This window comes from Takifugu flavidus, chromosome 16 (genome assembly GCF_003711565.1).
Source record: "Takifugu flavidus isolate HTHZ2018 chromosome 16, ASM371156v2, whole genome shotgun sequence".
In the NCBI taxonomy this organism is placed as follows: Eukaryota; Metazoa; Chordata; class Actinopteri; order Tetraodontiformes; family Tetraodontidae; genus Takifugu; species Takifugu flavidus.
Window position 1 is genome coordinate 5,794,620 of NC_079535.1, and position 17,855 is coordinate 5,812,474.

General features: G+C 43.5%; 1 protein-coding gene across 2 annotated transcripts in view; it reads left to right on the forward strand.

Moving 5' to 3' along the window:
- The window catches only part of cdin1 (CDAN1 interacting nuclease 1), a 42,720-nt gene that overhangs the window by 174 nt on the left and 24,691 nt on the right, over window positions 1–17,855 (forward strand). Inside the window, exons 2-6 of one of the 2 annotated variants that reach the window (XM_057059187.1) lie at window positions 206–330; window positions 7,973–8,018; window positions 9,009–9,073; window positions 9,728–9,788; window positions 12,348–12,420. In XM_057059187.1, coding sequence (XP_056915167.1) covers window positions 230–330; window positions 7,973–8,018; window positions 9,009–9,073; window positions 9,728–9,788; window positions 12,348–12,420 — 346 coding nt within the window. In that variant the 5' untranslated portion in view covers window positions 206–229. The remainder of the gene's footprint in view (window positions 1–205; window positions 331–7,972; window positions 8,019–9,008; window positions 9,074–9,727; window positions 9,789–12,347; window positions 12,421–17,855) is intronic. The other variant, XM_057059188.1, reaches the window with a different exon arrangement.

Below are 17,855 nucleotides of genomic sequence, written 5' to 3' on the forward strand. Positions count from 1 at the left end.
ATTTGGTTATTTATTACTTATCGTAGCAATTATTAGAAAACCTTACTGCATTGTGACGGTCCATGAGTTGAGTGTCTTGCGATATATCCGCAACGTAAAGCTAGATTGAGTTAGCCGTGCCTGTAAATTACAGCTGTTTTGACAGCTGTCAGAGAAACAGTTCAAAGAGCATCCTATGCAAAACTCACCATGTCTGCACCTATAGATAGAACTGCTGGATAAGAAGAAGATGAAGCTATCGCGAGCAGAGTATAAAGAGATTGTCAGATGGACTGAACGACTGAGACCAACACGTCAATGCATGAAGATGCTTAAAGACAGATTCCCCGAGTAAGTACGAAGTGAGCTATGTTTTGGTATTTTATTATCTTACATGTGCTCTCCCAGCTCATCACTGTGCACCGAAGTCGAGTGCAGGTTTAAAGCTAACCTTAATTCAGCTTAACATCAAAAAAGAAATAAAAATTGGTAACTGACATCAGTGGCAACACTCATCATATGTTCTCATAGCCAGTTCCCTAAATAAGCATGCATGATTATTTATCCCTCTGTTAATGAATGTTTAAAATGATGTATTATTTACGCGCATAGTTCAGTTGTCAAACTTACTCTGGACATTAATTAATTGAGCACATTCTGTCCAGGCTTTCACCACAGCATTATGTAGTGTTTTGCCATGCAGTGTCTGCACATCCTGGAATCGAAGAGAGAGGTTAATGGTTGTGTTTGCCTTTCTCCTTGACACTGAGGGCCCTCGCTTTATTGAACGCTACATGTGTAATCCCCCAAGGCCGCCAAGACACCGTGGCTGATCCCGTCGAGGTCACTTACAAAGTCATATGTATTTTAGAGCTTCCTACTTTCATTCTGCCCTAATCGCCAATCTAATGGAGGTATCGGGTTCCCAGAGGGACACGGCAGTGCCTGCGTTTGTCTTTAGAATATGTCATGCAGCTAAAGTTTATCTAATATCCTGTTTACGCACATTAGGGGGTCTGTCTTGTGTTTACTTAGACCCATATCGTTTTGTAATCCAATCGGTCTTGAAAGAGTGCAAATAGCATTCTTAGTCTGAAAGTGGCACCGGTGGGTGTAATAATGAAATGAAAATATCGGGTGGTTTTCATTCCAATAATTCTGCCCGATCACTGGATCCCAGAGGTGCTGGCTCTTTTGTTTAGTCTTGCTGGTTATTGTTATTATTTCATTCGCCATAACCGATCTTGGGGAGGCCCTCGCTCTTTAAAATCCCAGAGTCTCATCACAGGGTCTGACAGACAGGCACAGCAGCAGTGTTTTCACAGCCTGCAAAATTATTCTGGTTGTCCAATCAGCTGAGCTGGGCTCTGGAGGGTTAGTGATTGGACTGGCAGGAAATCAGGCTCTTAAGACATAACATATCGACTAGGCCATCCATCATCTCTTAGCATGCGCTCAGGCGCGGCAGTCAGCCACCCCCGCCGCCGAAGCTCCCCTGTCCCCTTGGACCGTGTGGGAGCTCTGCCACTGCATGACTATTGGCCAGGCTGGAAGGAACCAGGAGTGGGGGAAAGGTGTGTGTATGTGTGTATCAGGTGGGGCGAGTTTGCATTAAGAGGTTGCACAAAAAAAGTTGTGTGGAGTAATAACAATAAGAGAGACATAAAAGGCAAGAAAGTGGCTCATGTTATGGGTGATTAGTAGATGAGGTAAGAGTAAACTAGATTCATTTATTATACTTATAGTGGCTGTGGTATATATTACACAAGTTATTACACATAGTGTCATTTTGATAGTTTTAAGGATAAAATATTTAAATGTATGGGTACATTTCCAGACAAACATAATAGTAATTGGTCAATAATATCCTCAACATTTTAGAGCTATTATTTCTTTTTTTTATTTGGAATTTAAACCTCAAAATGATCAATTCTGGTGATGCAGATGATACAAGATGGCCTTTCTCCTTAATTCTCTGACTGGAGTTTCAAATCATTTCATAATCATTGCTTTTTATTAGGGGCTCGAAGGGAGGAAACTCTCAACCTTAAACAAAATGATCGTTATAAGCCATTTCAGGGTAATTTTCACAGGAAGTCTGTCATTCTTTATGTTGTGCCAGAAGTATGGATAGTGGGAGGAGAGGGGGAGTGTCCCATAGACAGACAGAGAGAGAGACTGCGACGCAAAGTCCCTCATCTGTAACGGCTGCGTAACACAGATGTTGGGAGTCATCTGTCAGCCTGGCCTCTCTCGCCGGGCCCGGGCTGCTCTGAGGGGAAAAGAATTGGACACGGTGCTGTCACTTTTTACCCCCACTCACAATAGAGGGACATGCATATATAAACCCCCCCCCACCCCCCCACCCCCCCACCCCCCCCCCCCCCCCCCCACCACCACCTCCTGATAGCCAACTACGCTGTCCTGCCACGTATCTCGCCGTATGTGGGGGTGGGGTGGACCCGTTGCCGGCCGATAGGGGTGGGTGGGAAGGGGTGGCATCGGTCCCATCATCTCGCCGTGTATTAGAATTGGAAATGATTGGCTGCTCTCTGAGGGTCCGCCTGGCTTCCCTTGGGTCTAGAGGGGGACCTCAGTTCTGCCACCCTTTGTCCCCAGAGAAAGTCTCTTAAAGAAGGGCAAGAAAGAGGGAGGGAAAGTGAGAGTCCTCTGTGTCCTTCTGTTTTCTGTGTTATGAATGAATTTGGGTGCAATGATTCTCCATTTAAATGACTTTCACAGAGGTAGGAGGGTGTGTAAAAGGGGCAGATGCCCCTGTTTTTGAAAAGCCTTTAAAACGTCTCCTTCCTGTAAACACAGCCCCAGCCGCCCCCCACCCCTCGCACACGCAGATCCCTGGCGTGGAGTCTCTGAATGTTTTTTAAATCGGGCCCTAATGTGCCGTTTTCATCAGCGCCGAGGCGGGCTGCAATATGGCGCCGCGGCTCGCTCTGGGAATATGAATGTTGATTAAGCATGCGTTCAGCCTTTTGAAATTCTGAAGAAGTGTCAGAATAATGGATGTTGAGCAAATGTCAAGCATTTGTTAATTTCTCTGTTATTTGGGGTTTATCTAGCATGATCTTTGGAGGGAAGGCGCAGGACAGGATTACTGAGGCATGCACCATTGATATGGTGATTTCTTGGCTACATGTTGTTTTTTTGATGGTAATATCAGGTTCATGGTGAAGCTGGGGGAGCTCATTTTTTATTTATCATGGCTGTGGTGTTTATCTCTTTGGGTTTTTTTTTACTCCTGGCGCTTAAACATAAGGATTTACTAAAAGGTATGATGCATTAAGCATGTGCTTTAAACCCTTTTTTTTACCTTATGACTTTGTTTTGAAGAGAAAAGTACCTGTTTAAACTTTTACACTCGCAGCAATGGAGCACACATCTTTTCCTGATGATTCTAGCGTTATCCGTTGTTCAACAGTTAACAATCTAACCAGTAATGTAGTTAATTTGATGAGTTATTACAACAGAGGCTAACCACCCACCACTCACCTGGCTGTGTGAAAACACCAGGTATTGTTACACTACTGTTCTGATTGTTATATTGGCCTATCCAAAGTCAATCATATATTCAACCTTCAATTCATAAATGTTTAAGAATGAGATTAGCCAGTTTTGATTTAAAAAAGGCTCTCCGCTCAGTATTCTCACTTGGCTCTTTTTCTGTTTAACTGTGATTTCCATCATAGTCTCAGTGGAATCAACTGATTTGCTCCGTTGCAGCTCCTACAAAGTTAGATTTACCCAGTTCTGTTGTAGCCTGGAAGTGGCGACGACATTACCCAGAGACTGATCTGGTGCAGACCCAGTGGGGGCAGCCCTGAAACCTCCCGCACACCGCCTCACACTTCGGGCTGCGCGGATTGAATGAAACACAAACTGGCAGTTGGGGCTTAAGGGTGCAACTCTTAAAGGAGGAGAGGCTGGCAGACTAATTCCACAGCTCAGCGAGGTTAGATGAGCTTCGGGAGGGTGAAGGGATGAATGAAGTGACACCAGAGACGGCGTGGATGCAGAAGGAGCCGTCACGTCAAGCTACCAAGCTCATGAATAATGGACACAATCATTTACTTGATTAGGAGGCACATAAATGACTACTTCCTGTTGATATCTTTGGAACATTCTGTGAATCACAAAGCTTTTTCAGCTCACTGGGCTGTTGCTTGAGTAAGATATTACAACCCTACAAGAGAATTCTTTTGAAAATCTGAGCTTATATTGTGTGAATAGACTAAAAATCAGTTAATATTACCAGACACACATTATTAGTCTATCATGATTTAAAACCACAAACAGCATAGAATACCACGGTACAGTTACAGAAGGGTGCATTGCCCCAGGTTCGCCTTGCATATCGAGATCAATTGCTAAAGAAGAGTGAAGTAAATGGCCCAGAATGATACGAGTGCCCCAGCTATGCTTAGGGGAGTTACCAATTGGTCAGTGTAGTGTGTTTCTTGCCAGACCAGCAGACACTTGCTATTGAGCAGATCACATGGAGCTCATTTCCAAGAGTGTGCAGGAGCAGCCGTGGCAAAAAATTACACTTACAAAATGCGAGAATTCGTGTCACAAAGAATATCATGAGGGTCCCTCACTTTCACGAGGAATCATAATTAGAGGAGTGATAGTGGCCTCTTTCCTGCTCTTATGGACATTTTTACCCAAATGTGTTGGCATTTAAGGGCATCAGAAGACTGAAATTCAAGAGATCATAATAAAATGGAGGAGAATCTTTAAAGCTGTATGTTTTGATACCTGTGGAAGAGAGAAGTAGTTCTAAAGTGATTTTTGTCCACAATCCCCTGCAGTTTTTTATGTAAGCTATTCTACAGAGCAGTGTATTTGTCATTATTTTATTGTCTGACCAATAAAATAATATATGTTTAAATGATGCCATATTTCAATGCCCTAGTAACTTGATGTCAAAGCTTTAAAATTGTGTTCCAGTGCGCAAAATATGTCAAATTAATTGCTGTAAACAGTAAACATGTGTGCTATTGTGCAACTATTTGTTTGAAACTGCATGACATTTCTTTAGTCTGACTGCATCACAGTTATACGTTTAATGCTAAAATATATTTTTTTTAGAACGTGTTCCTTGCGCTGCTGATGACGGCAGCCTTAGCTGAGTAACAGATGTTAGCATTTTGCCTATCAGCATGCGTAATTAGCATCATTTGCATATCCAGTGTTTTATCCGCACTTGGTGAACTTTTCTCAGTTTTTAAAATATTGATTCACAAGACATGTTTCCTTATATTATCCGAAAGCACAAAGACTAAAATCCTTGAAATTTAAAAGCTAGTTATGCTAATCATCCGCTAATAATTACAGGACTGAAGCTATGGTATACTAATGTTAAACAATAACTCCATATAAATTATGAGAATGCATAATTTCCTCTGTATCACTTCTCTCTTTTCAAAATAGCTTAATTGCCATTTGTAAAAACATGTTGTATGCCTCAATTAGCCAGTTCTGCGCCCTGAAGTGTCGCACCAGGCAACGCTCTTTGCATGCAGATCCACCAAATGCTAATACTGTCGCAGCATATGATAGCAATGTCATTAGCCAGGTGGCTTTCATTACCTAAATTACAGCGACTGTTTAGAATTAATTATTTGTAAATAGCAAGATTCTGAATATAATTGATCGCTCAAATTTCCCCTCATCTCCTATTAATTAGTTGGCTGTGAATTTCTGTAGGCTTTTTTTTAATGCACATTTAAGACACAGACGCTATCTGAATGCACGAGGAGATAAGGAATTTGTCAGAGTCATAACCAGTGGATATCCTTACTTAATAGGGCCTAAAGCAGTGACCAGACAGGCATACCAGCTCTGTGACAAAGTGAAAGTCCCTAATTGTTTTTAATTTAATCTGCCGTTTTACTATTTTGGGTGCCAGTGCATATTAATGTTCTGTCTTATGTTGTAAGGGAGGGTAATTAGGTTGAGAGTGAACGATTCCCTAACCACTCTTCTGTCTCCCAGCCTTCTGTTTTACAATGTTCTGAGGTATATTCAAGGGGGAGAGTGTATTTCTGTTTTTTTTCACTCATAAAGGTCAATGTAAAGATGTTCCACAGGACACAAAACAGTGGAGATTGCTGATTTATTCCAGCAATAAGTCATTTATTAAAAGCATTTATAATATGGTATAGTCATTAGGTTGTGGTCTTTAAAACAGCAGAATGGTTTTGATACTGGGATCGTTTGTGGGTGTATTTCTTGGCTGGAGGCAGACAGAATGTGATCCTACAGCGCACATCTCCTTTACGATATTGTGCTTGACTACATATTTAAGCATCAAGTGAACACGGTGCCCAGGAGAGCACAGCTTGAATGCACATTTGTTTAAAATCTACAGGAAGTTACAGTTCTGGAAAATAACACATAATGCTATAAGGTGGGGGCTGACTGTAAAACGCTGATGTTTTCTATTCGGAGCAGGATTTCTTATTTTTTCTTCCCTTATTTTTTTATTATTTCAACACTTTGGCAACAGCTGACCCTGGTCTGAAAGCAAAATAACAAAAGTCCCCAAAGTTTCAAGTGTGAGATAAAAGAGAAGCTTTCTCAGATATTTAGGACAGTTTTTCCTTTTCCTTTTAAAGTTAACAGGGAATAGATTTAGCAATTAGGCAGTAATCATGCTCATTTTAGAGGGTAATCCATTTAAAACATAACAGATGTCTGCTCCAACAGGGGATTCACCGTGGTCCCATGCCAACAATAAGGCTATAATGTGTTGAAATTCTCAGGCGCAAGGTTGAAGTGTGGAAGAAATTTCTCCCCCCCAACCTAAGTGTCCACATGCTGACAGTTGACCATTTAATGGCCCATTTAATTGCAGTTGCCCCTTCGTCCCCAAGCATCATTGTAAATTAATGCTGAGATGACATGTTTTTTTCCACCGTTTTCTCGGTTCGAACTTGTTTTTTTTCCACTTTTGTGAAGCGTCCCTGTGATATGTGAGGTTCCACCAAGGTCCATAGACCTGTGAGCCTGAAGAGAACCAAACACAACATCATAGATTCGAACGTTTGAATGCAACGTGGTCACAGGTAGAATCCAGACATACACCAAATGTACAACGTGCCCAGCTCATTATGGGGGTGACCATTGTTAGACGGTTAGAATATCACTCACTGCTTTAAATGTCCGCCGCTCAAATGTTGCGGGGGATGGGGAGGGGGATTGAAGGTGGCGGTGAGTCCCCGCCGTTGCCAGGTGTCTGACATTGACTGGAGCCGATGATGAATGTGACTTGCGGCAGCCCAAAGAATCAGCCCACTCCTGGGAGTCCCAGCGTCCCGCGGTGAAAGTTTCCATTTTCAAAGGCCATCAGCGGCAGTGGGAAAGCTGTGGAACGGCCCGTCCCCTCACAGCGAGGGAGGCAAAGTTTTTCCAATCGGTATGTTCAGCACCGCTCACGGGGAAGAGGAGAAATACGCGCCCTCGCCACGTTAACTCTGCCAAACCATGTAAATCTGAGTGGTTCTCTCAACCGGTGATGGGGCTTCAATCTAGTCAAATGGTACACACACACACACACACACACACACACACACACACACACACACACACACGTGTGATTTCATTTCCAATTCAGTTGGTGTTTACTTTGGTTCGCATCATTTTCCAGCGGCGGAAACTGCTCTTAAATCACGAACGATTTAGCTTTCAGCACGAGAGGATGAAGGAAGATGGTACCTAAGAATGAGTGAGTGGGGGGGGGGACTCATTTTCTCATCTCTTATACCACATAGTGCCTTCCCCCCGTTCTCCCACCTCTGCATGACAGAGGCAGGGATCCTTTGTCGAAGGTGTTCATCTGGAACAACTTTGCCACACTTGTTTTCATGTTCTTTTAGATTACAGGGCAGCCGGCTCGGCTTGGACGCCCCCCTTCCCTTTGTCTCCGTGCTATGCACTCTGGTAATTAACTTTGTCCTTCTTTTATTTGTTCCAGTCACTCGCAGTCCACTCTTCTGAGCATCTTCTCCCTGGAGTACCAGGTTAGAAGTTTTCTTCTTTTGTGAGCCCTGACAGGTGCCTAATTGAATGATGAATGTCCCTTTATTTCTTTGTAATTGAACTGCCAGCGCTCTGATTGGTTTGGAGGACCCCCTCCCACCACCACTACCACCGTACCCTCGTTGATTTCACCCCCCCCCCTTTCTCTACCTCTTCATGTTCACGTTGAAGGCCTGGCCGAGTCTCAGTGGATGTCTGCCAAGTCTTCCCATCCATCTGTCTAATAACATCTAGCCCCTGCTTATTTGGTGGACCTGTAATAAATTATGCTAAACCATTATTATTCTGACAATAATAATTTCCCCTTGTAGCGCGGCTACGTGTGCTAAATGTTTGCTGACTCGCACTGTCACTGCCGCTTTCCACGGCTGACAGCGGATGATGATAAATGGCCACTGCTGCCGGTGGCAGAAGGCAGCACAGGCAGAAAATGGAGTCATTTATCATCCGGCTGACAGGTGTCAGTCACACCGGCTGTCTCCACGGAATTACATTTTTTTTTTTTTTTTTTTACGTGTAGTAGTTTTTAAATAAGTTGTTTTTTAACCACTGCGCTTCCTCTTTTATCCCCCCTCCTTCGCCACAAACACGGCAATTGAATTGCATGGAAATGTCACGGCATGGAATGTGGGAGAGGGTCATTGTGAGATTGAAAAAGGGGAAATGAATACAAGGTTTGAGCGAGGGGGTTTTGTGTGTGTGTGTGTGTGTGTGTGTGTGTGGGGGGGTTGAACAAGGTTACTTTGGCACACTTTGACCCCTTTGACTTATTGAAATTAAATTACTCTGACCCAAAGACTCTTGAACATGAAGCTGCCGAAGCTGCAGTTTATTCAGGTGGTGAGAAATAAAAAGCAGTATGGAAAAAGATCAAATCATTTATTGATGATGATTATATTAATAATAATAATAATAATAATATAATAATAATAATAATAATAATAATAATAATGTAATTTTCCTTTTGACAGAAACGGACAAAAAGGACAATCTCGCGACACCACGCCCCAGATGTTGTTGAGAGCTACTACCAACGGTGTTGTATTGCTTTTGAATGGCTTTTTCTGGTTTTCCAGCGTCTATATTTCATCCCTAGCTCTCTCCTTTAAATCAGCTTTTAATCCAGACACCCGCTAAGCAAAGACTCTGGCTCTCATGCCAGCTCTAAAGCATAAACCCCAAGACAGTGTGTGTTTACACAGACTCTTATTTAATTCACTGAGCGAGGGGACATTATAAAAGGGGAAAACCAAGCTGTGGGGGAAAAAAGCTTCTTTGCATATTGCAATTAGCCTTTATCTGGTTTATTAGACAATTGTTCTGAAGGAAACAAGGCGGCATAATGTACATGTAATCCACTTACAACCACAAACCTCCGATATGATCTGGGGAAGGTCTGAGGGGGAACTCGTGTCTCAGCCTGAGAGGGAAAACCGCTTTTTCGGGCGGCAGGGGTTAACTAACCATCACATGCTTGCCTGGCTTCAAGGAAATTTGAAGCCCTTCAAGCAGTGCTGTTTTAACCGCACTGAGCCTGCCATATGCCACCTAGGGCAAAGTCATCAGGGACATTAGCATGTCACGGCTAGCCCAGTCAAGTCCCCCTCTACCCCCTCTTGTCTGCCTTTGTGGTTCATGTTTTGGTTTTTTTTTGGTTTGACTGCTGTTGTTTTTCTTTGTTATGCTGAAGGTATCTGAGTGAGGCCAAGGCCCATCCCTCTGCCCCCGTCCTGCTGGAGCTGGCCCTCGAGGTAACAGCATAACCCCCTTTCCCCCCTTTTATTGGTCAAAATGAAACAATTTTGAATTGATAAGAAAAGATGGTTCTGATCTGAATCTGTTTGTAATTATCAAAATTGGTAAAATTGCCTCCTCCATTATCAATTATTGAATGTAATTAGCCTTGGCCATTAGGCAGATGTGAAAATACGTTTTGCGTTTTATTGTGTCATTTTCCAAATTACACTTCAGGCAGAGTCGCTCCAAACTGCGGACAGGTGAGGGCAGGGTCACTGGATAATTCCTCTCTTCATCACGTCTCCAGTTGTTTACTCTGGGAGGCCTGCGGTGGGTGTATCCTGTGGGTGGTGAAGTCAATTGGTGCAATGTTGAATCCAAGTTGTCCGTATCGGGTGTCACCGGTGGAGGTTTTCTCACAACCTTTCGCTTTAAAACCCTCAGCTGTTGGTAGTTGTCTACGTGCTATTTTTGTGGAAGGTAAATCAGCTCCGGGTGGACACTGTTTTGTTGGTTTCCCCAATCAAACTCCACATGCCTGCAACTTCCTGAATTTCTACCCCACGGATGATTTTTTGGTCGCATATTCCAACGATTATAACGGTAATAGCGTGCAATTGCGTTCAAATAGGGAGCGTAACTTTTAAAATGCAAATTTAAATTTTATCGGCGCTCATGCCAGACAAGGAGATTTGAGGGTTTCTTAATCTAAATTCAGAGTAATTCACACGCATCACCGGCACCTCAAAGCTAACTGCCATTATTCATTCTCCATTTAATTGACACACGATTTTTTTTTCCCCTTCAAAAGATTAAATTCAGCTAAGAGATAACTGTCTATGAACCATTTAACTGTCATTTTAATATGCTACTTAACATTTAAGCCAAGCACTCATGGTCTCCCGGACTGCTAATTGATGTAGTTTCATCGCTTTATGAGACAATATATCTCCACCAGAAAGGCAAAGATTAACAAAGATGGCAAGTGTTCATAGATGTATATTTTACCTCAAGAAGAGCTTTCTGAATGAGATTTTTACACTCATTATTTGCTGGGGGTTTTATTTGCACGCTGCAGGTTTAAAGCTGATAAAAGAATTCTGCTCAGCAGGAGTTTAAGTAACTGTAAATTTTAGTCACATGTTGGGGTACGCTCATGCAATGATGGAGTCTGGCTCGGGAGAATGCAGTTAAGACTCATGATTAATATGGAAATTAGCGAGATGCAAGTACCTGAACTAATCAGGTGGTCCTTATTCAGGCTCAGCCAGGATCGGTAATGTTGCTATTTTTCATGTGTCAACCCCCGACGCAGGTCTGACGTGTCCCGCCTTCCACAAAGGTGGGGATGGAAAGTCGGCCTATAAGAACAAAGAGCAAAGAGAAGAAGAAAAACAGAGTGAGGCAGAGGAGAGACAGTTAGCTGCAAGGCACAAATGCCACCAAAAAAAAATGAAGCGGAGGTTTTAATGAAGATGTAGACTCTGCTCTCCCCTTAATTACTATAGACACGTTTGGCCTTTTTTGCAGGCTGCCTTTTTAATGCAATATTATGGAGATGTTAACAAATACTACTGTGGATAAAAACACATTAGAGGGAAGGCTCCGAGCTCGCAGCATTAGCAGGAAGCATTGAGGGAAAGAAAAGATGAAACCTCTCACTGCAGACTGAGGGCGACTTTTGGTGCCCAATTATGTTAACGAGAGTAGAAATTAGCTGCGAGTGCTTTGAGTTTCATAACAAGCTGGCTGGAAATTGCGTTCTCCAAGCGATATTTTAATTCCCTTTATTCTGAAGAGAGTTTTGTTGTAAATAATGGGTCCTATTTGCAACATACTGGATGCATTGTTTAAACGAAGGTCTTCCTTTCCTATAAATGGATTTGCTCTGCGAGCTTTGATTAGCAAAGAGATTCTACAAATTATAATAGAGAGAAAGGCAGGAATGAGAATAAAAGCCTTCAGCATTCCTCAGAATTGCTCTCGTACCATCACTGCTTCTCTCTTCTGTCCAGACACGCTACACATCTCATAAGGTGTTCAAAGAGCGCTGCAGCCAGGTTCCCTCTCTTATTAAGGGCTCTTTTCCCCTCAGGTGTGTCACGTAGGGATGTGCAGCCATGCCTTGGTGATCATCTTATGATCGGAGCTCATATTGTCTCCAGCCCGGGCATAGTTTGTGCCGCGTTCCTCGTGAGATGAGAGGCCGTGGTTGTCTGTTTGACAGGGGCGACGCGGATTCAGAGGGGTGTCTTGGCTGCAATTACAGGCAAACGGTTTTACCAGCCCCAATTTGTAGAGTGTTGTAAAGAGTTAAATCAAGCTTGGGAAATGGAATAATATCATTTAGATTTAAAACAGACATCAGCTGATACTAGATTGGCTGTGTAATTAATATAAAGTAGATATATATGTGTCTAATATATAGCTATAGGAGAGATTTAAAGGTATGGGACTGATTCTTCAAGGTTTCTGCTTTACTGCGGTTTTAAAGAACCTTTATTTCACCATTGATGCGGTAGCTCGTCTCTTGATTCAGGCTTGCTCTCCTTTTGTCTGTCAAACTTCCGTAGGTGGATCTGTCTCCCGCGCTGATGGCTCGCGTCATCCTGGACAGGTTCCTCCAGGACCTCGAGGGTGAGATGCGTGAGTAACATTTCTCAATTCCCCACTGTGTTTTTTTTCCATCATCCCCCTCCATCATTCTTAATTGTTGCACTTTGTCTTTTGAACGTCTCTCTGTTGAATGCATTTCGCGCCCTCTCACTGCTTGATCTGGAGCCCGTTCATGCCTAATGAGAAACGGACCACATTTAGTGGTTGTGGTAGCTGCATCCCTCGACGCATGACTGGCAATTAAGCAGTGGGAGGACCGCCCACCTCTAAACAGCAGTGTGGATCAATGCTACCTCAACTCATCAACGTTATTTATATCAGCACTGATTTCCTTCTTGGCCCCTCCACTGCCCCCATTCCTTCACTTCTTCCCTCGTCTTTGTTCTATCCATACGGAGGTCGTAACACCCACTGTGATGTTTCTTGGACTTGTCGAGGCCTTGCCTAGAAATTGTGAAATAATTGTCTGTGTTTTTCTCACAAATGCTACAAAATTTGTTGTTTTTTTCTTCTTTTTTGGGGGGAGCTCCCAATATCACAGATCTTTATTTCTTTTTAATAGCCTTGTCGTGACTGTGTGTGCGTGTGTCTGCACAGTAGTCAGTACTTTGAAAGTGTATTGCATGATGTCAGAAAGACACGCTTCCAATTTAATCAAGAAAGAGATTAAAGTGGATGTGTGTTATTTTCAACTCCGCTGCAGCACAGCCATTTGTCAAAGTCAGAGATGTGATTGCTTTGGACCCACCGTTATCCACTGCCTGTCAAAATACAAGTCTGAGCAGCTTGTAGAACAGAGCATTCATCCAGGAGAAGCGTTTTGTCTTAGATAATAGCACGCTGTATCCCTCCGTCTCCCTACAGTGAAAACACACTTTATTAGTGTTCAGGATAGATTTGCAGAAGGTGAAACCACTCAGGTGACTTTTGTTTAATTCCAAAATGGCACCGTAGCCACAATATCTGGACATTAACAGGATAGCAGAATGTGTTATGATCACTGTTCTCCTTGAATTGAAGCTCAGAGGTGTTTTATGGCTTTAATAGAATGGCTTAAAGAAATTATTGAACTGTAATATGAACATTTTCAAACGCTGATGAAAGCACAGCGTACCTTTCCCTCACCCACCTCTTTAGCTTTGAGGGTGACTTCTGGTTTGATGTAGCTTCGTCCGCAGTGTCCTCATGGCCTGCTGGGCTTAGGCGACTGAATTCGACTCTGCGGTCACATCATCTGCTCTCCCTCTGTGCGTATATTAGACTCCAGTAATGCGCTGCCATTTTGAAACAATGCAGGGATAATTGTCTCTGCCGGCAATTAGCTAACAGGCCGGCTCTGTGCTATTGTCAGGCGTATCAGTCATGCCCCCCTCCAGCACCAGACTGTGCTCCAGTGTGCGTCTGTGTGTATTTGTGTGTTTAGTCGCTCTCCAGAGGAAGGGCGGGCAGGCAGGCACACTGCTAGATCAATAGACTTCTATATAAGGGACATTACCCCCAACTGTGTGAGTGGCTAGCCTTTGCTGAGCACTATCTGCTTTTTTTTCTTCTTTTTCATTCTCCTTCCTTCTCCTTTTGCATTTAAGAGACACGGAAATGGGGCCCGTGGGACTGTGGAATATATGTACAATCACTACCACCGGATCAATACAGAGTTTTAAATTGTTTTCTGTCCCTTCCTTGTTTTGTTTTGCTCAGTTGTTTCCAGCCCCCCACCCTCTCTTCCAACCCCACCATCACACCCCCCCCCCATTCAATAGCCACACAAGCCACCACCGTGTTTCAGCATCACGACACCAACGAGCCCCCCTCCTTCTCTGCTAAATTATTGGAGAAAGCATCAGTCAAGCAGGATGAAAGACTATCTGGTGGCAGCTGTAAATAAATCAATGCATTCAAAGCAGTTTTATCACATATTGAATATGATATCAACATCCATAATGCTTCCTGTCTCGTGGAAACAAAGTGGACCGTTTCATACTGTGCTGTCCCCTGTTTTAAAGTCATTAGAATCTCTACCTGATTTGTTGTTTTGGAGTTTGGCGTTTAAATAGGCTAATACCTCAAACAGAATACGGCCGGGGGGGGGGGGCAGATCTATCTATTTATCTTTTGACATGTTTTTTCACTTTTTTTTTAAAGACATACCATAAAAATGGAAATACAGGGAGTTAAAGTTGGTGGATTCCTTCATCAAAATGAATCTGGTTTTGCTAAATATGTAAAAAAAAAAAAAAATTTAAGGTAAATATTAAACTCCTTGATATAGAACCATTTTGAAAGAAAATATGTGGAAATGGTGAAAAGCAAATAGACTGAATCAAACCTAGAGCTCAGGTATACATTCTGAGCCCCAGCTGGACTCTGTGTCTATAGATCCCACCTCTTACAAGTCACCAACACAATGGGGGAGCTCCAGCTCCTTCCCTCTCCCCTCCTGCTATCTCTTCATCTTTCCATCTATTCCATCTTTGACAGGACCTGATGTGCCTCTAGATTTAGACATACTTTTTTTGAGGAGGCAATTTTGCCAGCTATTTGACCTTTTCCATTTTCCCAAGGCCCAGCTTCAGATTAAATTGCTGCTCCATGTTTTGTAACTATGTGATTCGACTGCCTTTAAGATTTATTGTCACATTCCTTTACAGAAGCCTTGTACACAAGGTTATAAATGTCCTCCGTTTGATATTAACACTGTGAGAACGCCAGCGATGACTGCGATCTTGTGCTTCCATGACAGAATTTATAATAGCTGCAGTGTTTTGAAGATCAGACGTGATGATAATGGGATACTGTATAATGTTCTTTGGAGTAAAATCTCAACTTTCACTGTTATTGTTATGGTTCCCCTCTCTTGTTCTCAAGTGCTTCTTTCTTTTTTTCCCATTCACCTCTCTGCCGCTGCAGAGCCGCGATTTTTTTCAGATAATGAGACCGAGGGCACTTCATTAGTGAGAAGGGAGGGTGTAAGGAGGCAAAGGCAGGATGAGTGTTTGTGCGGGGATGTGTATGCATGCAGGGGGTGTGCGCAGGGGTGGTAAGCAGGATTGTGGCACTTCACTTGACAAGTATACTAATTACTCCTTTTCAGCAGAGAAGCTCTAGTCAGACCCTGCCACAGTCTAATGGCCTGACCTGGGAAGCCTCTCTCCATTGGAGAGCCTCCCTAGCCCCACTGTTGGCTCTGCTGCACGCACACACGCACACACACACACACACACACACACACACACACACACACACACACACACACACGGGCACACAAAATGTAGTCTCATTTCACCGCTATCAGGGAGAATCAGGTGGAAGCAGATCAGTTCTGCCCCAGTAACCTCTTCAGGGACTGTGCTCCTCCTGCGAGGGAGATACCACCTCGTATCATCCACCAGCACCAGCACACCACAACAGATAAAGCAAAAAAAGAAAAACCACTCTCTCTTTCCCCCACTCTCTCTCTCTTTCTTTCTTGCTCTCTCACTCTTTTTTTCAATACAGGAGGATAAATTTAAAAGGAGTAAATTGGAAAATCAAATGAGGGCTTTAGGCAGCCGCCGAGATTTGCAGAGCTGTCGGCCGGTGTCGCAGAGCCTCATCCATCATGTCCCACAAGTAGTCAATTCCTCTAGTATCTGTAAATGTTTTCAGATATTAGCCAATTTATATGCTCCGAGATTCATCATGGAAAATCAGCTTTAGTGGCGCACATTATCAGGACCTGTCTCTCCCTTGCTTCATGAAGTTTGATGAACGAGTGCCCCTCCACAGCTCAGCGGCTGGTGTATGGGAAGTGTGGAGGGGGAGTGTGGACAGAGATAGAGCAAATGCGTAGCAACCCCACCCCCACCCCTCCATCCGTGAAAAAAGTGAGTTTTTTAATTAATAAACAAACTTGCCGAGGAGCTCATCAGTGTCAGGGGCAATAACAATCGTCATCCGTTACTGTTTATTACAGCCCTTCCTCAACAAATGTTGCGATCTAATGAGGTTTCCCCACATTTTTCCATGTTTAGGATAATGAGTTTTTCACCCTAGCGGAGAAAGGAAGAGATGTTACAAATGACACGAGTAAGCAATAAGAAATCAAGGCGAGCGCGCGTTGCTGTTACCTAGCTTTGTGCGCTTTGTCTTTTTTAGCAGCTGCATGTGAAAGCAGGCTTGCGGTTTGTTTACACTGGCTGTGTTCTTTAGTAAATCCCAGTGGAGGTGTAGCATTCCACGCTTCTCAGTCGGTTCAGACGTCGGCAGCGTGATTTGGTGCCTTTGTCAGAATTTACACCAGCAGCGGACAATTATAGTAAATTTGGCGAATGTTTACAAGGTGCGGCATCTGAATGCGGGGCTTTGTTCTCCGTATCTGCCGTTCCTCAGATTATGCCGTTTCTTTATTTTTCTGCTTGGGTTTTATGTGTTTGTGTGTCTTGAGAGGATGTGTTTGAAGAGCGTTGCGTGTGGCAGAGAGGAGCTCAGGGTGTCATAGAGGAGCGCCACTGTGCGAGGCGGGGGCGTCTTTAATAAATGTATGCTGATGTTGGAGGCTGCACCGATGCGAGGGGATGCGAGGGCTCTGTTGTTATTTACTGCTGTGTTTGTGCACCGCAGCGAATCCGCGGCCTGCAAATGGCATTACTGCCCGTGATGAATGAGCATTAGGGTAAACTCATTTTAAAAGCATCCTGATTTATTAGTGGCCTTGCCTTCCATTTCCATCAGGTCAGTGCTTGCTGAAATTCTACAATGTCAGTGTCAAGGTCACCTTTTTATGCTTATTTTTAACCCACGTTGCTCAAAGAGAGCAGGAAAAGGGGATACTTTTGTTCAATATGGCTGGCTACCGAAAATACCAAGAGTCTGCAGGAGCGAAAGAGGAGCCTGGCTGTGGAGGGGTGTGTTATGTGAGGAGCCAAAATGTGGTAGTGGTCAACCTCCAATTATGAGCGCTAGTAAGACAAGAGCTTTAATGGCTATCGTTTGCCTTCAGGGAGGTTTATTACACACCACTGTTTTGCAGAAGCAGCGTCAAATCTATAAAACGACCATTAGGAAGAGGGGGAAAAAAATCAATCAAAATGCCATTAAAGTGGAATAAGTTGCCAATATTGCTGATGTGGTTCTGGGTCCTTTGATTTTCCTTCAGATTATTAGGCACAGTCGAGTAGTGACTTTGTTAAGGGAAACCATAGTGTTGTTTGGGAGTAATTCGTCTCCTGGCTTCATAAAGTTTGCTGCCTCATATTTCCCGCTTTATTGATTATCCATTATCATTTGTCACGAGGTGTCCTAACTCAAGGGGAAAATATAACCCTCCTTCTCTGGCGACGCCCGCGCCGCACAGGCGCACTGTATGGATCTACGCGTGAAGGTACCAATCTCTGAGAAAAATGAGCAAAGGGATAAAGCGCAGCTCTGTGCCTCGCAGCTCTAAAAGGGAAGCGCGTGTGGTTGCAGGGTGGGCTGGGAGAGACTGA